The sequence below is a fragment of the Gorilla gorilla genome, chromosome 13, assembly GCF_029281585.2.
Source record: "Gorilla gorilla gorilla isolate KB3781 chromosome 13, NHGRI_mGorGor1-v2.1_pri, whole genome shotgun sequence".
In the NCBI taxonomy this organism is placed as follows: Eukaryota; Metazoa; Chordata; class Mammalia; order Primates; family Hominidae; genus Gorilla; species Gorilla gorilla.
The window spans coordinates 49617553-49640522 of NC_073237.2; the positions used below are offsets into that span (position 1 = coordinate 49617553).

Genomic DNA, 22970 nt, shown 5'->3' on the forward strand with positions numbered 1-22970 from the left:
TTCAATGCTTAATTTAAGAAAAGACCATATAGATACCATGGGAGAAGACGGTGTAGTGCTTCTACCATGCACTTCATTTCAAGGCAACCCAAAGCCAATTGGCTTATTTTGTAATCAGCCCATCCCTGATGGGAGTCTCATCCCTCAGTGTGGGTTGGAGATGTTGCCTTATTTTCCAAGTGGCTAAGAGCATGCTTCTCTGATTTCTAACTACTATTAGCCATCTCTTACAGTGTATTTTCTACCTAGTTATTACTCACCAAAGCTCTCTCATAATGCGAAGTAATTTCTGATACTCCCAAAACTCAAAACCATCAGATAACACAATGCAAAACAGAACAGAGCCTTTGATTTTGAGAGGGATAATTTCCTTTTAATTCCTGAGGTTTTATGAGGAAATCAGAGGATCCCCCCCACCGCCCCACAAAACGGGGTCTGTGGCACCTCCTCTGTTTTTCCCAAGGAGTCCCATGCTACCAGAAGTTATCTTAGAGCCTTTCAGGCATGCATTAAGAGTGGTAAGACAAAAAATGGAGAAAAATAACTCAGTTGACTGAGAAGAAAAGAGCCTTTTTCCAGAAAAACAACATCCAAAAAAAGAAAAACATAAAGGCCTTTTAAATATACCTCTAACTTGAATATCCACTCTTAATTAAGCTGAGCACGCTTTAAGAAAATCCTTTTAAATCACTTGTTACTTGACTTTAGCTACACCAAGCAGTTAAGATTTTCGGCTTTTGAACGTTACAAAAAAGTAACCTCACAGATGAAATCAATGAGCCTTAATTAGGTTATGACTTAACCATGAGTGTGCAAGGTATTTTCAAAGGAGTGATAGGCAGCTTTTGAAACTACCATTACAAAATTGTGACTGAGACAGTGAAAGAGATCCGACCCAAACAACTCCATTTTATTTTCAGCCCCTAAGCTCTCCTTAACCATCCCTGGGTGTAGGCTGAACCGACTTTGGAAGGAGCCTGGTTTATAGGCTGTAGTCTAAAACAAAGATGATAACAGCCGCTTCCCAAGATGTACTTCCCTCTTGCCTGGGGAAGACCAAGAAACTAGCCACAAGATTAGAAACCATGGCCCAGGAGCCATGCAGCTGGAGGCTACAAGATTTTGACCCTCCCTAAACCACTCTTAAGATCAGTGTTTAAGATATTTTATACACCCTGCCCTTGATGGATCAGCTGGCACCACCCAGAGTGACAAACTGGCTTATTTGATTTTGTGGCCCTTACCCAGGAACTGACTTAGCACAAGAAGACAGCCACCATGGTAAAATGGCAGAGACTAAAACAAAGTATTGCCACATGGTTACCGATTATGTTCCTAAGGACATGAAGCAAGATGGAGGCCTGTAGCCAAGTTTGTTACTGACCGTTCTGCTGGGCTGGCTTGAACAGCAGGCCTATGGGGTCCTGGGCCTGCATCCTAACCTAAGATACCTTTTCTTCGGTAGATCCATACAGAAAGACAGGCAAAGCACACAAGATTGTTTACAGCTTAAGACCAACCTTACAAATCCTTTTTTATTAATTATACATTTACTGAGAACATAAACAGTGATCCTTATTACCCCTTTTAAAGGTTTGCACAGGGAGAGAAGCCAAAAGCCCAACTGGTAAGAAATTTTTACCCTTTTGCCAGCATATCAGGCATCAGGCTTCTGGGTTCCCTCCCCCCTAGCTCAACTCTACATCAAGCATTTTAAGGTTTGGAAAATTAGTTTTTCCCAGGTTGGAAGAACATTATAAAAGAGATAGAAGCCATTTTAAACTGCAAAAGAAGGAAAAGCATTGTAGAAAGGAATTCAATTAGGGTTGTTAAGAGGTATTGCCTCTCTTCCTATTGGGAATTGTGTTTCCCCTATTTCTTTGCCTTCCCTACTTTTCCTTTTCCCTTTTGGCCTACTATAGGAGACATATTGCTTATCTCCAAAATTCTCTTCTGCTTTCAGAGCTGCCTGTTTTAGCTGCAGTGAGGGTTTGCTAACTGTGTACGGCCAAATACCTAAGTTACATTTTGGAAAGCTTCTATATACCTATTAGGGTAGTTAGAAAATCGGCCTAAGTCTCCGTTTACTTGCCTAAGGTCATGCAATGAGAAGGGAACTTGAAGGGGCCCCAAATAAGGGGGACCCTCAGATGACTTCCCTGAAAGTTACCTTTTTAATTTTGGGAAACTGCTTTCCCTGGGCCTGCCCAATATGGCTGCAAAAGAAAATAAACCACTTTTTCTTCAAAGTTTCAAGGTCGAAGGAGTCCCAGTGCTTCAAAATACTTTCCAGGGGAGTGCATGTTGAAGACGATCTGTTACCCATCTAGAAAGAGAAGTGAGAATAGAAGCGTCATTTTCGTCTCCTTCCTTTCGGTATGTGATCCAGGATGGAGATGAAAACAGTAGAGGGCGTCCCCCCAGCTATTCTCTGTCCGTCGCTCTTGGATTCCTGGCACCTGCTTAAATGTGCCGCACATGACTTGCAGGCGTGACCCTCCGAGCCATGGCGCCAGAGGAACTGAGTTTTGGGCCTTAGTCACGCTGTCCCCAAGCAATCAGTTCTCTGCCTTTTATTTCCCTTTGACCTCCTAGACTTGCGTGGCCTGTGTGCCTTCCAAAAAATAGATTCCAAGAAAAATCATGTAATTGTGCAAGGCCCCTTTAAGGGAGGGAGCAAGCTAGATTGAACTCTGTATCCTGCTATTATAGCCCAGGCTAAAGCATTTACCCATAGAAAAATGGTTCTGGTTAACTTCCAGAATTAAAATACCCTTCCTAATTAAGTACTGTCTTCATAGGAGACAAAATAGGTGCCTTAAAGGAATGTAGGAACCAAATGGCCATTTTCCTGCCAGTGGGACAATATCGAGATTAAAATTTGGCTGCAGAAGACGTTTTACTCTTGTTAAAAGCAGAAACTTTCCATTCACAGAAGAGGCCTAGAGCCTGATTTCTACTAGGTGGCTTAGAAATACCAATGTGCTCGCCAGAGAAGTGGTATCAAGTAACCTCACTGTAACCCTGTTCCTAGACTGTAAAAATCTTTGCACATTTCATGCAGAGAAAGAGTAAGAGGCTGCGGACAGAAAGGGAAGAAGAGTTTTGCAACAGGATAGTTGAGGTTCTCTGCCAACACCCAGAATGGGCTGTTGGAGGCTGCGTCCGGTCCAGAGGCCTTTGAATCACACCTGGCCAGAAATTCTCAGTTGCCTCAGAACTTTTCCCAGCCTCACGCGATGGCAAGGTCACCAGTGAAAAGAAGCTAGTTCAAGCATGACCAACATTCCCAATACCTGTGGGTAACGGGGGGTTCTCCAAGTTCTCCCCAGCAAGCCTTATATCCGTGACTTGAGTACGGCAGCCAACAATAAGCGTATATACTAGGTTGATGGATGCCTGTTGAGTTACTTGATTTATTTTAACACAGAGGCGAAGAGTGCCTCGGAATGACAGAACAGATTTTAAGCTTGCTCCCACACTCGCCACTCTGACGAAGGCTGTACCTCAGATTCCTGGCCAATGCACCAAAGTGATATGGCTTCGATGAGTGAAGGAACACCAAGGGTCTTGGCCCTCATGCCGGTTTAGATAAAACGACACGGACACACGTGGAGTGATTTTAAGGAGTGGAGCATTTAATAGGCAAGAAGGAAGGGAGAAGACAGAAGGAAGAAGCTCCCCCATACAGAAACAGAGCGGGGGTTGGGGGGGGGGGCTCCAAAGCCGAAAGAGGAGGAGGTCTCCCGGTGGGCACATTTTTTAAACATGCTTTATGATGGCCTAAGTTGATATGTCTTTACATATTTATGCGTGTTCAAACAATTATTATTCTGTGGGTGAGAAAAGTCCCCTTTTAACAAACTCCATTGAGAAATAAAGTGTTCTCAATGTACTGAAATTTGATTGTAACAAAAGCATTATTAAACACCCAATCCCAGGCAAACAGTAGAAAACTAGTGCTCAAATCAATTGCTGGGCTCTTGCTTGCTGGCTTCCCCCGTGTCCCTCCAGCCTGCTTATGGCTACAGACTTATAAGGAATCAGAATATGAAGTGATAAATCAGTATACAAAATGACAAAACCTGGCCTTGGTATTCATATTCAGGCTCACAATATAATACTCCACCAGCTGGTATCTGACTTCCTTGTGGGAATGGGTTCTTAATCCTTTCTCTGCCCTGATTCTTTGATTTCTGCTAGCTCTTTCTTTTGCATCTTCCCTTGAAACTATCCAGTGCTATTTCTCACCCCCAGGAACTACTTACACTGTTAGTTTTACCCACCCACTTTCTTCTCTGACTTGTGGTAAATGTGCACCCCCCAGGTACCTGTTCTCTCGTCTGGTCATGTTTCATTTCTCCCTTCCACTTCACCCCTGTGCTTTTGTGTCACCTTCTTCCATTCTTTCCTCATTTCCTAAGTCCTCTTTCTGCATCTCTCATCTATCCTTATTTTTATTCTCCCTTTTTCTTCTAATATTACTCTCTCCTGGATTAAGATCTCTTAAGGCTTAAGGTCTATAAAGCTGTCTACCAAGTAGAATAGAGTTGGAGATGTTTTTCAAAAGCAAGTTGAGTGAGTGAAGCTGTCTTAGTCCATTTTGTACTGCTACAACAGAGTACTACAGACTGGGTAATTTATAAACAATAGAAATTTATTTGGCTCGTGGTTCTGGAGGCTGGGAAGTCCAAGATCAATGAACTACATCTTGTGAGGGCCTTCTTATGACATCATAATACAGCGGAAAACATGTGGATGAGAAGAGAGCAAGAGCTTGAACTTGCAGCCTCAAGCCCTTTTATAATGATCACTAACCCATTCATGAGGGTGGAGCCCTCATGACCTAAACACCATTAGGCCCCTCCTCTAAACACTGTTGCATTGGTGATGAAGTTTCCGACATATGCTTGTTGGAAGACACATTCAGTTCATATCAGAGACTTTATTTGATGACAGTCATGGCAACCAAGATAGAAAAAGTTCATGGAGCAGGCTGTGGAAAAGACCCATGATGCCAGGCAAAGCACCATTTTCAGACAGTAATTAATAGCTTTTCCACAACCAATGATGGATTATTATAAAATAAATGTTATAATAAAAGCCGTTTGGCAAGTCCTGCTTACCCTCTAGCATGATACCAGCCTGTAAGTGTAGTTTTAAGACTTAAAATCTCAAACAGGACATGACTCGCTCAGTTTGCAAACATTAATAAAGTGCCTCCTACCTACAAAAAAAATTGTGCTAGACGTTGTGGAGATACAGAGATGAATGTAATATTTATTGGGCACCTACTATGTGCCAGACATTTTACCTACATAGTAATATTTGATCCTTATAACAGCTCTGTGAGGTTGTTAGTATTATGCTTAACTTACTAATAAGAAAATTGACACTAAAAGCTTAAGTAACTTGTTCAAGGTTAAATAGCTGCTAGTAAGTGGTATACTCAGGACTATAACTGTACCGTCAAATTCCATGTGGTTTACACCATATTGTAATGCTGGCCTCATGGAACTTTCAGTCTGGGAGAGAGACTCATTTGTAAACTAACAATACAAAACAATAGAATAAGTATGCTAGTTGAGGGATGTCTAAGTTTGTTTAATCTGCTGTAACAGGATAAATGACTGAGTAATTTAGAAATAATAGAAATTTATTTCCATAAATAAATTTATACATAAATAAGCCATAACATTGTACCCCGGCACCCGCCCCCCCCCCCCAATTTATGTTCTTCTCCCATACAAAATACACTAATTCCATCTCAACAGCCCCCAAAGTCTTAACTCATTTCAGCATCAATGCAAAAAAATAAAGTCTAACATCTCATTTAGTACATATTTATGTACTAAATCAGGTATGGGTGAGACTTTAGGTACAATTCATCCTGAAACAAATTTCCCCTCGAGCTGTGAGCACAATAAAATCAAACAAGTTATATGCTTCTAAAATACAACGGTGGGACAGGTATAGGATAGACATTCCTCTTCCAAGGGGGAGAAATAGGAAAGAAGAAAGGATCCAAAACTCAACAGGGCAAACAATATTAAGTCTTGAGGCTTGTGAATAATCTTCTTTGACTCTGTGTCCTGCCTTCTGGACATGCTGAGGCTAGGATTGGGCCCCCAGGGCCCCAGGCAATTCCACCTTTATGGCTTTTCTGCGTACAGCCCAGGCAACAGCTGTCAGAGGTTGGCGTCAGGTGCCTGAGGCTTTCCTAGATGGCGTTGCACATTGGTGGTCTCTGGGGTGGCCCTGACCCCATGGCTCTGCTGGGCATTGCCCTAGTGGGTACTGTCTGCAGCAGCCCTGCACCTACCTGAGGCAACTCTCTGCCTGAGTCCCAAGGCTTTCTGAGGCATCTCTTGAAATCTAAGTGGAGGCAGCTGTGTTTTCACAGCTCTTGCACTCTGCACACAAGCAGAGTTGGTATTTGTGCCAAGGCCTACTTCTTGTGTTCTCCAGAGTGGTGGCTCAAGTGGTTCCTGGGCCTGCTTGAGCCACAGCTGGGATGGCCAAGGATTGCATCAGAATGCAGGGAGCAGAGACTTGAGGCAGTGCTGGGCAGAGACCCCACAGGTCCCTCCCTTGAAACCATTCTGTCCTCAAGGCCCTGGCATTCTGAACCTGTGATGGGAATGGTGGCCTGATGTCTAAAATGCCTTCAGGGTCATTTTTCCATTGTCTTGATAAATAGCAACTGGTTTCTTTCTATTCATACTAATCTCTTTATCATATAGGCACTTGGTCACACCTTTTGTGGCCTCTCCTAAAGATGCTTTTTTATTCTTTATATGGTCAGGCTGAGAATTTTTCAAATCTTTAAGTTCTGCTTCCCCTTTGACAAAAAATTCTGGCTTTAGTTCATTTCTGTCTTCTAGTATTTTACTATAAGAAGTCAAGAAAAGCCATGCAACGTGCTCAACTGTTTGCTTAGTTATTTCTTCCACCACATATCCTACCTCATTCCTGCTCAGTTCTGCCTTACATAACGTGTTAGAACACAGGCACCATTTAGCCAAGTTCTTTGCCACTTTATAACAGGAAGATCTTTCTTCCAGTTTCCAATAAGATATTCCTCATTTCCATCTAAGACCTTATCAGAAGGGCCTTTACTGTTTGTATGTCTACCAATGTTCTGATTATGACCACTTAGGTAATCTCTAAGAAGATTGAGGTTCTGTCTAGAGCACACCTCTTCTAAGCCCTCACCAGAATTGCCCTTTATGATCTATTCACAGCAATATAGGCTTTTTCTAGCCCACTTCTCCAAATTCTTCCAGTCTGTAAGTACCCATTACCCAGTTCTAAAGCTACTTCCACATTTTCAGGTATTTCAGTACCTAACTCTGTCTTAGTCCATTTGTGCTGCTATGGCAAAATACCTGAGACTGGGTAATGTATAAATAATAGAAATTTATTTCTCACAGTTCTGGCAGCCGGGAAGTCCAAGACCAAGTTGCCAGCATGTTTTGTGTCTGATGAGGGCTGCTCTCTGCTTTCAAGATGGTGCCTCGTTGCTGTATACTCCAGAGGGAACAAATGCTGTGTCCTCACACAGCGAAAGGGATAGAAGATGAATTCACTCCCTCGAGCCCTTTTATAAGGCACAAGTTCATTCATGAGGGTAATTAGACCCTCATGAATTCAACCTCATGGTCCAATCACTACTAATGGCCCTGCCTCTTACTAATCTTGTATTGGAAATTAAGTTTCAACATAAATTCCAGAGAAAACACAAACATTCAAACCATACCAAGGGGTAAGTAAAATTCAGGAACAATTCCAACTGAAAAATTGGAGAAAGATCTAAGAAGAGCCGTTAAGGGTGAGAAAGACTCAGGTTGCTGGATAAAACAGGAGAAAAGCATTCTAGAAGTGTGGTCAAGGACCAGTACATGGTCAGTCCATTGTGTATAATTAGAGTGTTGGATTGATGTTAAAAGGTAGTAAAAGATGTTGAAAGGTGGCTGGGTGGTGGCTCATGGCTGTAATCCCAGCACTTTGGGAGGCCAAGGAGGGCGGATCACTTGAAGTCAGGAGTTCGAGACCAGACTGGCCAACATGGTGAAACCCCATCTCTACTAAAAGTACAAAAATTAGCTGCGTGTGATGGTGGAAGCCCGTAGCCCCAGCTACTCAGGAGGCTGAGGCAGGAGAATGGTGTGAACCTGGGAGTGGAGCTTGCAGTGAGCTGAGATCGCGCCACTGCACTCCAGCCTGTGTGACAGTGTGAGACTCCTCAAAAAAAAAAAAAAAAAAAAAAAAAGGTTGAGAAACAGAGTGTATATTGAAAGTCTTGGATGCCATGCTAAGGAGTTTGGATATTCTATAAATAATTCCACACTTTCTGAGAAGTTGTTTTAAGATTTTTGAAGGGGTAAATTAACTTATTTCATTTGTACTTTTTTGAAGATAACACGAGGTATGAAAAGTCTAGATTAGCTCTTGGATTTAGGGCTGACAGGCAGCTGTTGCAATAATGTAAGGAAGAAATTATGAAAGGTAGGCCAGTAGCAATGGGAATGACACTTGGGCGTGGGATGTGGAGTATGGTCACTGCATAGGAAATTTTATAAGTAGAAACTCTGGGACTTGGTGATGTGTTATATGTGGGTGGAGAAGGAGGAACCAAAATTCATGTCAAGGTTTCTAAGATTGATGACTGAATATAGGGAAGTATTAAAGAAAGCACAGGTTGTTGGTAGAAGAGAGATGTAAAAATAAAACCAGGAACATATTTTGTATTTTATATGCCCATTCTGTAGCACTCATGACTGGATTCACTATAATTGTGGTATATATATACATATATATATATATACACACATATATACATATATATATATACTTTTTTTTTTTTTTGAAATGGAGTCTCATTCTTGTCATCCAGGCTGGAGTGCAATGGCGTGATCTCAGCCCACTGCAACCTCCTCCTCCAGGATTCAAGCGATTCTCCTGCCTCAGCCTCCCGAGTAGCTGGGATTACAGGCACCCATCACCACACCCAACTAATTTTTGAATTTTTCGTAGAGACGGGGTTTCATTATGTTGGCCAGGCTGTTCTCGAACTCCTGATTTCAGGTGATCTGCCCACCTCGGCCTTCCAAAGTGCTGAGATTACAGGGGTGACTCCCTGCACCTGGCCTGTGATAATTATATTCTTAAAATATAATATTAAATGAGTAGAGGATTTCCATTTTTTGGCTCATATTCTTAATAGCTCCTGAATCATTTGACAGAAGTATATTATAAATGACAGTTTTAGAAATTATCTTAACTGTGACTAGGTGATTGTGGGGCATTTTCTTTGTTGTTTTTTTGGTATTTCAAATTAATGGTACAGACATTTTTATTCCAGGTGGCAACAATCCATATAACTCCAGTGGATGACCAGCTTCCAAAAGAGGCTCCTGGAGTTTCTCGGCATTTGGTTGTCAAGGAAACTGAGGTGGCCTATATAACTAAGAAACAGCTACATTTTATAGATTCAGAATCATATGACAGGGAGCTGGTCTACACAATAACTACTCCTCCATTTTTCTCCTTCAGCCACAGGTATCTGAAAAGTCACCATTTGGGCTACTAGTTCTAGGATTGCAAAGTTGAAAGTGTCAATATATAGCTATATATTTATATATATATATATATATATATTTATATATATATATATATATATATATATATATAGTACTGTGGTTTACTTGCTCCATTGATCAGGCATGAAACTATACTCAATTAAGCGTTTGCTTTTTTCTCAAACAACTTCCTATCTCCCTTTGAAAGCTGTATTAGTTGGTAAGTGATCTGCAGCTTGTAGTGTCTTCAGCATTGGTAGGCTTAAAATAGTCTTTAATCCACTTTTTGAAAGACAATGCTTATTTTTCTTTTAGTACAGTTTATTGAGATCTTCCTAACATTAGTTTTGCATATTACTGCCATGAAATCGTTACATTCTATGATCTCAATCCAGAAAAATGGCATGAATATACGTTATGCTAGTATCGTATGCATGAGAGCAAGAAACCATTTTTAACATGAGTGTAACAATTCCCTTACATGATGCCAAGCAAAAGATTCTGTACATACCTTTTGCAGTCATGACAAGGATGACGTTGATGGAACTGGACTTAATGCTAGAATCTCCCAACTTAAAGAGAGAATATAAAGATAGAGCACCCAATTTCTTCTCACAATGAAGTCTTTCAGTTTTTGATTGTGGGCTATTCGATTTCATTTTTCTTACCTAAAAATGAGCTGATGTGCTCCTCTGTATTTCTCTTTAGACACTTGGATGCTGGGAAATTATTTATGGTGGACAGCATACCAAAAGTAGTTAAGAATCCTACGGCCCTGGAGCTGAGGTCATTCACTCAGGTATGAGGATATGCTAAAATGCTGACAAACATGATGCAAGTGTGCCCTTAGAAGGTATGGCATGCCTAGTATTGTACCTGAGAATGTTGGTCTTTGACATCCACAAAGGCTTGACATCTTTATACTTGCTAATTGTATGTTTCCATTAAGTGTGTGGCATCTATTTCAAAGTACTTGATCAAGTTGAATATGGTTTCACAATCTTTTCAGTAATTTTTCTGAAAACAGACTTTTGTATTGTTTTGCCATCAGCAGGACTCTAGTTTGGGTATCTGGTTTATACGTTTTTATTCCACAAAATTCAGTTTATTCAGTATCTTACTGTATTAGTTTCCAAGGGCTGACAACAATATACCATGAACTGGGTGGTTTAAAATAAACCGCAGGGACATAAAGGACTATGAGCTTTATTTTCTCATAGTCCCGGAGGCCAGAAGTCTTAAATCAAGGTGTTGGCAGGGCCATGCTCCTTCTGAAATCCTGTAGGAGAATTCTTCCTTGCTTCTATTAGTTTGGTGCAAAAGTTATTGCAGTTTTTGCCATTGAAGTAAAAATAGAGCTTTTGGTAATCTTCAAAGTGATGATGGTGGCATTTACAATGTTCAGTATCAATTAACATGATGGTTCTTTTGGACCTCTAAAAGCTTTTGATCCTTGCAAGTCAACACCCACATATCCATCTCAACTTACTTTGCAGCATGCTGTGAACTATATGAAAGTGGCCTACATGCCCCCCATGCAAGACATTGGTCCCCATTGCAGAGATGTCCAGTTCACATTTTCTGTCAGTAACCAACATGGCGGCACTTTGCATGGGATCTGCTTTAACATTACAATCCTCCCAGTGGACAATCAAGTTCCTGAGGTATGTACAATGTTCTATATAGAGGATGAAAAGGAGGAAAAGAAAGGAGAGACTTGAAGACCTACTAGAAATGGTAACTTTCCTTTAGGCTAGTTTTTTAAACTTATAAAAGAAATTTCCATCTATGGTGTAGTAAAAAAAGAAGAAAAAAGCAGGGAGAAGGGAGTCTTTTACTCCCATGGGACTTTCTATGTAAAAGGTGAGATTTTTCGGTTACTAAATTTAACATTATTTTCAAAGCTTTATCAAATTCTTTTTCACTTCCTCTTCTTTCTGCTGAGTTTCACGTGTTGATCAAGGGAAGGAGATTAAATTATGGGTCTGTTAGCCACTGGAAGGGTTTATTTACCCTCACTGCAGCCCAACTATGCTGCTCTGTAATCTAAAGAAGCTCTTTAATTTTCCAAAATGAATCAAGATGGACCCTTCTGTCGTACTTTGCCCCACTGCCCTGTGTTTGTGTAAGCCTTAAAGGACTTGGGTCTTTCATTAAAACCAAACTACAAAGGCATTGCTACCTTGTGCATTTTTTCTGGGAAGCTGGGATTTGCATTGAGAGTATGTCCCATACCTACCCGGTTCCCCTGCCCACCTTCACAATGCTAGGCTTAATTAGTATGGTCATTATTATTCTTAGTATTTCCCTTAAAAGCAGGAAGACAAAATAGCATTACCCATTCATTATCAACCAGAAGGGACCAGAGCCTATGCATGCCTCATCCTTAAGGAAAGAGGTCACTTTCCCGGGTGCCTACTTGGACTATAGCCTGCACTGGCGTTCTCTTTCCTGACTCCTCATCATCTCTATACCTGCCCAAGGTTGTGGGGCAGAGGTCTTACCCTGAGGGCCTAAAAGGTCTGCCCAACCTGCAGAAGTTTTGATGGGTGTATTAGTCTGTTCTCACGCTGCTAGTAAAGACATACCTGAGACTGGGTAATTTACAAAGGAAAGGGATTTAATGAATTCACAGTTTCACGTGGCTAGGGAAGCCTCACAACCATGGCAGAAGGGGGATGAGGAGCAAAGTCACGTCTTACATGGTGGCAGGCAAGAGAACTTGTGCAGGGAACTCTCATTTATAAAACCATCAGATCTTGTGAGATGTATTCACTACCATGAGAATACTATGGGGGAAACTGCCCCCATGATTCAGTTATCTCCACCTGGCCCCATCCTTGACACATGGGGATTATTACAATTCAAGGTGAGATTTGGGTGGGGACACGGCCAAACCACATCAAGAGGTCAAAACAATGTATGAAAATAATGAATTGCCAACATTTAAAGATCAGAAGATTTTCCATCAAGGCTGATTCCTAGCTTCCCTTGAAACTCTGGCAGCTCTAATAAAATTTAACCTGCACACCCCACAGCAGCCATTGCATAGGGCGTGCTCTCCAGACCATCTAAGCCCCCACCCAACTCACCACACTTATTTCTATCACTGGCCTGACCTCCCACACCTGTGGACTTGCCACCTTTGGTAGAAAACCTGCCAAAGGGCTCACACGGAGGATTTTAAACTAACTCCATTCTTTGACACCTTTCCTATCAGGGACCAGATCATATTCCCGGTGGTGAAATAGTTTAGAATGCCTATGGAGTCAACTTGATTAGATTTTATTCAGACCATTCTTTTCTATGTATGAGATACAGGCCATGAAATAGCCTAGCACTAAAGAAGCCAAAGTTTTCTCTAAAACAATCATGGAGAAATGCTCCTTTATGCAAAGTTATTCAAGCCTCTTGATGGAGAATGATGATCTGAGAAGGAAACTAAAAAGTGTAAAGGAAAAAGTTAATTTCACTGAATAGTTTTGAGGAGTTGAGGAAAGAATGGCAGGGTAGCTTCCCTTTTTTTTTATTTTTACTTTTTACAGTATATGGGGCAAATGAAATAGTCCCTCAAAAAACTGAGGATATTCGAAACAAAATTAAATTAGCAGCTTCAGTGAGACCCACCACAGGAGTTGATCCCTTATGTAGAATTCCTGCAGAGAGCTGGCCGAGTGATAACCACGGGAGGATGTTGACACCATGCTAACCTGAGTCCCAGAAACCTGAGCACTGGATTTGGGCAAGAATTAAAAAGCTAATGACTAATGAGTCGGGGGAAATTAGCCTTATGCTTTTATTTTTTTGAAAGTTGCCCTAAAGTATATATTTTAAAAATCATCTAATGTAGCAAAGCATATTCCTTGAAACATTGGAAATTGAAGATTCCATATTGGGATACTAATTCAATACAGCTCAGAAAAATGAGGTTGGCAAGCATGGACCTTTGTTCAAAGACAACACTCCTCTCTGAGTAAGAGCTCCCTCTCTTTCTTTCTCCTACAAACAGTGAAAATATAGGTTTAGCAAAGTGAAAGTGAGACACTTGGGAGAGGTCAGGGTGGGGGTAGTTGTAGGGAGAGAAGTCTATGTTTTTGCATTGGTAGTTGATTAAAGAATAGAAGGCAGTGGTCTCAGAATTGTAGGTCTCATAATTTCCATGATGCAAGGGGCTGCCCTTGTGGCACCATGAATGCCCCAGGTGGCTGTGGCCTGGAGTTGCTACCAGCACTGTGCCGTGGTGTCCAGAAGGACACAGCAGGCTCTTGAGCAGAGGCTGCAGTTTCACTTGCTTCCTTCCCTTTCCTCTGCCAATTTGTTGTCATCCTCCTTTACCAGCTCTTTCTTCAGGGAACATCCTCCCTGCTGGGACCAGCAGCTGCTCTGAGAAGAGTAGGTGCTTCCTAGGAGAACTGCTGCATCCTCCCATGGGCAGGGCACCTTACTCGACCACCTGGGAGGGGTCCTCAGAGCCCAAGATTTGGTACCCCACTGTATCTGCTTGCTTTCACTTCTGCGTAGCAATACAAGCGTGGGGGTAATGATAGGTTAAACAAAGTTAGCAGGTTTTCCTCCTGCAGGATCTCAGAGCCTTGGATATGCTTATGTCCCTTATAAACCTCCATGGTAAGGATATTTTATGTAACTTTTTTCTAGACTTATTTGGCCATAGAACACTTATTGCTCCCTCCCAATGGGGTGATAAAATATCCCAAGCCATTCAACTTGCTTTTAACTTACAAATGAATTATTAGTCGAGCAGTGAGTTTTTCTATTATAGCAAATTATCTTTGTGGCTTTAATATTTAAGTCTAATGTTTGAGTAAATCTATTTCCTCTGGAATCTTCAATTTTGCCACACTACTTCCATTTCTAAAATATTCACTATGACTGAAGTTCTAAAGCTCCAATCCATTTCCCAAGCCTTTAAGAATTTTTAGGATGAAAAGTAGATGAAACCTTTCCTTCAGGGGAATTTGACATAGATTTTGTGTATTTTTTAGACTAAGCTGTATGTGTATTGAACAGTGATGGGAATGGACCTGAGGATGAAAATTATTATTTCCTCAGTTTAGCAGCACAGATAGTAATGATTGCCAATTCTACTATACAGGCTATGCAATAAATGAAAAGTAGATACTTTCAATCTTAGAGATCTGCCTTGTTTCCTTGTAACACATTAATGCTTAGAATTAGAAATAGTAAAAAAAATATTTTTCAGTCAAAATGTCTAGCTATGAACTTATCCTCTTACCACATTCTTGAAAAATTAGTTGGCATGTGAAGATAATACTGGAAGTTTTACAGTGATGTAATGAGCTCTGTCTTCAGGGGTCATGGAAAAAGGCTTTGAATGTTTCCTTCCTTTCTTCTTTCTAGGCGTTCACCAACCCTCTGAAAGTGACTGAGGGAGGTCAAAGCATCATCAGCACAGAGCACATTCTGATTTCTGATGCAGATACCAAGCTGGACAATATTGACCTCTCCCTGCGGGAATTGCCTCTGCACGGAAGGGTGGAGCTGAATGGATTTCCTCTAAATTCAGGGGGCACATTTTCTTGGGGCGATCTCCATACCTTAAAAGTTAGGTTAGAACATTTCATGGCTTTTTTATTTACATGCTTTAGTTTCTTATCTAGATCAGTTGTGAGGCAGAGTAAGAGAAAAGTTTGTCCAATTTCTTCAAGGATACCAACATGCCACTTAACACACTCAGTTGAAAATTACAAATGATCAATTTTTTCCTTTCCCTCCAGACATTTTATTTCCATCTGACTTGCTGTACCAGTGGAAATAACTTTGTGGATATTTGAACAATAAAAATTTAATTGCCATGAATATTAAATTGGCGGTAACTGCACATATCACAGGAGGTAATAGTCAAACTAGATAAAGAGAGACTGAAATAATCTGTGAGGCTAATGTACATAATTCAACTTGTGTCCCAGAGAAGCAAATTTCATAACCCGGAAACTCTGGGATAGAACTCTGTTGATCAATGTCCTTAATGTAACCTTATTCCGTTCTACTAGGGCAGGGATCTGCAGGCAAACAAGCAGGGTGAGCTGAGTAGGCAGGGCGTAAACTAATACTTGAGTCTCCAACAGGGGTGGCACAATCCCTGGCCTCATGGTCCTAGAGAAACTGCCCTTACCTGAAGGTCTTTCATTTCCTCTACCTAATGCAGTTCTGTAAGAAACTTTCCTACAAAATCTAGTGAAACAACTTCTCTGGAAAACAATACAAGCTATTCAAAAGCAATGGTCGGGTAGACCCACACACTCACTTCTCACTTGTAAATTCAAGCTATAAATGGGAGCGTTAGCCCTTTAGATAAAGTATGATAGGAGATATTATACATCAAATGCTTAGCTCTGCACTTGACTAGAAAGTTGACCAGAAACTAAGATTTGTACACAAGAAGATGAGTTTAATCCTGACAGTTTAGTTCCACCATTGATTTACAGTCCACGATATCTTGATCTTTGCACTCGCACTCCTATCCTTGTTAAAAAAAATTTTTTGAGATTTCACCTCTCAGCTATCTGTTAGATAGAGAGCCCTGTTTAGGTAATTCTTGCTACAGAGTGAATGATGGATAGTAAAAACAGTACCAATATTTGCTAGAACTATCTGTTCAAGCATACTGTCAGAGGCTTACAATTATGGTTTTTTAAAATTTAATCTGCATAGTAATCAAGTCTGACAAGGTATCCATTCTCATATTTTAATTGAAGAACTAAGCACAAAGAGGTTGAGGAATTTGCCCAAGTTCATTCAGCTAGTATATGGAGGGGTCAGATTTTGAAAGAATATCTGGTTGACTCCAGTCATCCTTTGGATGTGTACTCTTAGGGCCATTTGATCCTTTTAGGGATTTTAGCATAGTAAAATAGAATTAGTAAAAAAGAATTATCACTCACCAATATAGTTTTGATGAAAATTCAGGGAGCATGGCAAAATAAAGCATAGCGGGTAGTGCGTGAGAGGATCATGGAGGGTGGGGAGGATGTGGGACTTCCCCACCATAGGAAGGGAATCCCCAACCTCAGTTCCTACCCCGCCTATGGGTGAAACTAGTCTTCAGTAAATTACCTTTCAGCTCTGACTTTTTCCCCATAGTTAAAAATTATACATGTTCAATATATTATATTATTTTTTAATACAACTTTTATTTTCCATTCCTAGGACTCATTGATATGTTTAAAATTTGGCTCAATTCACTTCAGCAGCTCCTTAGAACTTTCCAAGCATCACTGCAGTGGGCTGGAGAGTATGTGGAGAGCCTAGAATTAGACAATGCCTTCAAGAAATGTGGCTGAGAATTAGTGGAAGATAGGGCTAAGGCTAGACAAAGGAAAGGTATTTTTTAAGTCTAAGAGATTTAAGAATTTATATAGATTGAGGGGAAGATAGCTAGTCAATGGAAGAGGAGAAATGACAGGAAAGAGGCAATACATAATTCATTGATCAAGGTTTTAGAGAAAAGCTGAATAGATCCAGAGCACAGGCGGAAGGATTAGCCTAGCCTTAGAAGTAGAAAAGGGGAGAAAAAGATCACATCCACAGTGTCCCACTTTTCCTCATCTACTGCTCAGTCTGAGGGTTCTCCTGGCCCTAGTCAGTGTATTCTACAAGCGTACAGACCTATACCAAATGGTTCCTGTTGTCACAGTGGCATTTGAAGGGCTGCTTTTTAATTTGAGGACAAATTACAAATGCATATAACACACTTTTCCAGGGTGGAGCAATTTTACATTGAAGGATGTATGAGTAGTTAAATATGTGACTTCAGGATTATGCTGGGTTTTTGTTGTTGTTGTTGCTATTTATTTATTTAGTGAACACATGGCCAAAGCCTTGGAAGAGCTCATGTATCATGCATCTCAATTTACTCTCACACTGTTCCTAAGAGATTGGTGACAAATATTATCCCCACAGGTATCAACATGACGGAACTGAAGTTCTTCAGGATGACATACTCTTGGAGGTCACTGATGGTGCAAATTCAGCAGAATTTGTGCTACATGTTGAGGTGGGTAGAAAGTTTCTTCCCTGGGTTATTGTCTTAGTCTGTTTTGTGCTGCCATAACACAGTACTACAGACTGGGTAATTTATAATGAACAGAAATTTATTTGGCTCATGACTCTGGAGGCTGGGAAGTCTAAGATTGGGTAGCTGCATCCAGTGAGGGTCTTCTTGCTGCATCACCCTATGATGGAAGGGCAGAAAAAGAGCAAGAGGGAGCCAGACACTGAGCTATGAGCCTTTTATGATCAGCATTAATCCATTCATGAGGGTGGAGCCCTCATGACCTATAAACCTCCCACCTCCCAACACTGTTGCAAGTTTTCAATGCATGCTTTTTTTGGGGACACATTAAAATCATAGCAATCATACAGACATAGAGGATCTTGTTGGAAAACTCTCAGGTCCTGACAGAACTTGAAATCTACGGCCTCCAAAGTGAGAGGATACCTACTTCGATCCTTCTATGTCTCAGGCCTGCCAATAGAAACCAAAGTTGTAATGATGAAGTAATAGTACTATGCTATTGTCTCTCTCTAATCTATTTAGAGGTAGAATTACTCTGACTTCAAACATAGATATTTAATTTTAAAAGTAATTTATTCTATGTATAAATTATTTCTAATATCTTTGAACTATAAAACTCAGAAATATTTATTTAGCAGTGGGGCAGGTTAGGCTAGTATCACTGGGGTTTTCCTGTTTACAGATAAAGCCATGTATATGTGTGTGTGGTGCCTCTTTGTGAGTTCCTGTACCATATAGTCCTAGCATGAGGATTTGATCATATTTCCCCCTCTTGACAAATGAAAAATCTGCACATAAAATTCGAGTGCAGACCGGGCAAATTGGCTCACACCTGTAATCCCAGCACTTTGGGATGTCAAAGCAGGCTGATCACTTGAGGTCAGGATTTCAAGACCACCCTGTCCAAAATGGCGAAACCCTGTCTCTATTAAAAATACAAAAATTATCTGGGCATAGTGGCTTGCACCTGTAGTCCCAGCTACTTGGGAGGCTGAGGCAGGAGAATCGCTTGAACCTGGGAGGCAGAGGTTGCAGTGAGCCGAGATCGTGCCACTGCACTCCAGCCTGGGCAACAGAGTGAGACTCTGACTCAAAAAAAAAATTTGAGTGCATGCCCAAGGGACTTACAGGAACCCCCTGAATTTCTTTGTTGAGTGGCATGCAAGTCCAAGAGCATAACTCAGAGGGTTTGCAGGTATTTATAGTTGGTAACAAAAGAAGGTCTGAAGAAAAATATACCGTGTTCCCTGAAGAGCCACTAATTATTTTCATTGTACTAGATTATTTTTCTTTCTGTTGGAATTTTTCAGATCTTTGTGTTATGAACTCATTACTATATTGGTAATAATGTCTTTGTAAGATATTTTAGTAACTAATAAAGGATGTTCACATCTATAATTTTAAGAAGCAGTGAAGGAGTTATCCCCATTTTATAGCTAAGGATATTTAGGTACAAGAAGGTTCAATGACTTGCCCAAAATCATTGACTAGACAGTGTAGTCTTGGGCTGGCATCTCCACTCTTTGTTACCTAGGTCAGTGTTCTTTCCTCCTCACCCTGCCACACTTCTACATCACTAGGTGATTATAATGATCATACTGGCCAGTAGTTCCTGTGCACCTCTCTATGCCAGGAACAAGGCAATCTCTTCCTTTCATTTTCCCACTTAGTCCTCATAATGGCCTTTGGGATCTGAATAAAGAGCAGTATGTTATTGCAGCTTCAAAAAGGACAGCTTTCTTTGTTGGCAGACTTACAGAGAGACAAAACTTTCTGAGTTACTTTTTTTGTCTGAAAAGCAAATTTGTGGGGAAAAAACCCCAACCCTATCTTCCATCCATGACAATAGGCAGTGCATTTTGGGAAAACAATCTGTTTATTGTTTCTTTTTAAACACAAGAGGATGGTCTTTAAAAGCCAAACAGAGGCACAGCCAATTTTTTTACAAGTGTTTGTGATTTTTTTTTACCCAGAAGGAATATTCTTAATTCTATTGCCTTTGGACTTTATCATTCATTTGAAAGCTGAGACTCTTTTGTGAACTGCTGCAAGATGGTCATCACTGAATTTGTTGGTGATATTCCTCAGGGTCAAGAACAATACTGGAGAAGGTCTTAAATGAATTCACTCAGGGGACTTGAACAAAGATGGTTTTTTCTTAATAAGCCAATAGAAAAGTAGAGAATATTATAGGCTTTTAAAATCTTTAATTAAATAACTAGCCTGGAGCTTTCGTTACCCATTCCTCTATCCATTAAATTTTATGTAGATTTGTTTTAGAGTTTTAGCCTGTTTAAATAACAAGGTAGTCAGGACATATATGCATAGTTGCATTCACTCATTCATTTATTCAGCAAATATTTAATAAGTGCTTTCTTTGCCAAGCCTTAGGCCAGATATTTAGAATATGATGATGAACAAGACAAACAAAGTCACTGTTCTTCTAGAGGTCACAGGCCAGGGATGAAGACAGGCATTAAACAGATTATCACCAAGATAATTAATTGATTAAAATTTAGATGGTTCTATACGTAAATAGGATGCTAAAAGACAGTAAATAATAGAAGCCCCTAAATTAGCTGAATAGTTAAGGAAGGATTTCCTGAGGAATCCCCATGTAACCTGAAGGAGGAGTTAACCAAGCAAAGAGTTGGGGACAGAATTCCCGGGGGGAAGAGACATGGGCAGTGGGGAGAGAGATGATGCAGAGACCCTGTGATGGTGGGGAATGTGTGTCGGGATAAAACTGGAGTGGAGTGGCAAAGGCACCCCATAGCATGGGATAAGGCCAGAGAAATCCTAGCAGAATCAATGGGAAGCCACTGAAGGTCTCCGAAAGGCAGTGACTTAAAGTCCACACGTTAAAAAGATCACTTTGGCTGAGCATTAGGGAAGAAGGTGTAGGGTTGAGAGGATTCACAGGGCAGACGTGGCAGCCTTGCAGCACACACCAAGTTGTGGCTGTGAACTCAGAGGGGGGTTGTCCTCACTCCCTTTTAGAAGATATGCTTTTCCAGATTTCTACACGATCTTTTTAAATTTAGAGTGCCAGCGTGATCCCATGTTGCTTTTCTTTCCTTTTTACTTGGAGTTTTATTTTCGTGAAAGTGAGAGAAAAACATTTTGTCGGGATGAAACCTGGCATTGATTGAATAGTTACGGAGTTTCATATTTAACTCAAACTGTTTGAAATGCAGCTGCTGCTTATTATAAGTCCAGAGAAACTTCCTGGGTGGCAGGAAGTTGAGGGTGGAGGAAAGCTTTGTAATCACCAAGTAATTTGAAACAAAAATAACTTTGATGCAGTAAATGAAAATGCCTTGGACCACAAGGACCAGAATTCTTCTGGAATATGTGTGAATTTAATGAAAGAGGATAGGGGCTTTGGTGAAGAATGCCTTATATTACATTTGTATTTTTTCTGTCTAGAAACAAATGAGAGTTTTGAGTCCTGAACCATAACCATATTCTCCCATTCCTGCCTAAAATGTCTGTCACATGGGGCATTCCTTGCAAGATGGTTTACATGGGAAAAGTTAAAAGACACAGATTACTTGGCCAAATTTCATGGCTATTGTTTCATGTGTCTGTAAGATGAAAATGCCTGTCATTCTGACTATGAGCAATGGATTACCTGTCAAAGAATTTGTCATTTCTTTCTTTTTCTGAAAACGTGCATTTTTTCCATTGCCTAGGTATTCCCTGTCAACGATGAGCCACCAGTCTTAAAGGCTGACCTCATGCCTGTCATGAATTGCTCAGAGGGAGGAGAGGTGGTCATCACCTCTGAATACATTTTTGCTACTGATGTGGACAGCGATAACTTGAAGTTGATGTTTGTGATTGCTCGCGAACCTCAGCATGGGATGGTGAGGAGAGCTGGAGTCACAGTGGATCAGTTCTCTCAGAGAGATGTTATCTCAGAGGCCGTGACATACAAACACACAGGTAAGCAGCAGCATGGTGACCAGTGAGGGAATGCAAGCAACATGAGAGTCTCTACTCCTCAGTGTGGGCTCCCATAATCAGTCAGAATGGTTACTTCCATTAAAAACAAGAAGCAGCTGCAGCCTGGCCTCCATTTTTCCAGCATGATCACCATATATGGAAGTATTTCTGATTGTGTTATTATAACGAATTTCAAACAGTGGAGAAAGGCAGATATTACTTGCTTTGTTCCTGACACTACCACACAGACCTTCCATTCACCCTATGATTCTCCTTAGCGTTTTTGGTCAGTTTGACCATCGTAGTTGGTGGGTCTATAAATCATGACAGAAATGCCTGAAGCAAGCTCCTAAGGTAATTACATTATTGATTTTCAAAGCTTACTGATCACCAACTAGCTCCTAAGAAGCAACTGGTCTGCTTTTTGAGTTCCTGAAAAGTAACGATAATGTCTTACCCAGTATATGACTTCCCACAGCAAATGACAGCGTGAACACAGGTTAGATGTACAGAAAATGTTCGTTTATTAGCACTGCAGTTACATTTTTGGCATTGCTTTATGTTGTCACCCAGGTGGCATTTGTTACACTAAAAAATATTAATTCAACATCTGATATCTGTAACTTATAGCACTAAGCACTGTGGGGTACACAGGAATATGACCTAGACCCTGCTATGAAAGACTTTGAACTTAAATGGGTAGACAAAACCCATTTGCATGCAAAGATGACACTGACACACTGCACATCATCACATCATCTCACCTTGCACATCTTCTGAGGTCTGGGTTGGGGACACTTCCTTGGTAACAATGCTGCATATTTCATCTGCTGGCTTTTGCTGTACTGTAGTGCAATTTCCTGTCTACTCATCCATATGCCTCTTTAAACTGCAAGTTCCAATGCAGGAAGTATGATCAAGTATGTAAGGCCAGGTGAGTGGTATAGGAAATAAGAACTTTCAGAATTCAAATCATTTTCTTATTTGAAGAGATTCAAGCAGTGAGGCATGAAATAAATTCAAGGAGGAGGAATGGAGATAGCAAAGGATTAATTCAGAAATGGGAGAAAACATTTTGAAATAATATTTGTCCTATATACTTTGGAAAACAGTGATTTATTGGAACACCAGATGTCTCGGGACATTTTAATCACTTCACCAGACATCTTTTTTCTTTAAATGGTATCTCTCTATCCTCTTATCTGTGTTTAGTCTTAGGAAAGGTTTCATGGGTGATTTCCTTGTCCTGAGGAGCGTAGTTCGTATGTTTGATGTCCCTCAGGAGTTCACCACTAGGTACTCATTTTTGATTTCCCCAATGGATCTGAAATAGACTGGCAGAAAAGGGATCCAAAGACCAATGATTGTTATTTATTGCTTAATTA

The 22970-nt window shown here is 40.6% G+C and overlaps 1 protein-coding gene across 3 annotated transcripts in view; it reads left to right on the top strand.

Annotated features, from left to right (window-relative positions):
- The window catches only part of FREM1 (FRAS1 related extracellular matrix 1), a 257613-nt gene that overhangs the window by 157369 nt on the left and 77274 nt on the right, over positions 1-22970 (top strand). For all 3 annotated transcript variants that reach the window (XM_063696367.1, XM_055350801.2, XM_055350804.2), the window contains 6 exons: positions 9365-9561; positions 10290-10380; positions 11078-11245; positions 14961-15169; positions 17523-17616; positions 21333-21585. In XM_063696367.1, coding sequence (XP_063552437.1) covers positions 9365-9561; positions 10290-10380; positions 11078-11245; positions 14961-15169; positions 17523-17616; positions 21333-21585 — 1012 coding nt within the window. The remainder of the gene's footprint in view (positions 1-9364; positions 9562-10289; positions 10381-11077; positions 11246-14960; positions 15170-17522; positions 17617-21332; positions 21586-22970) is intronic.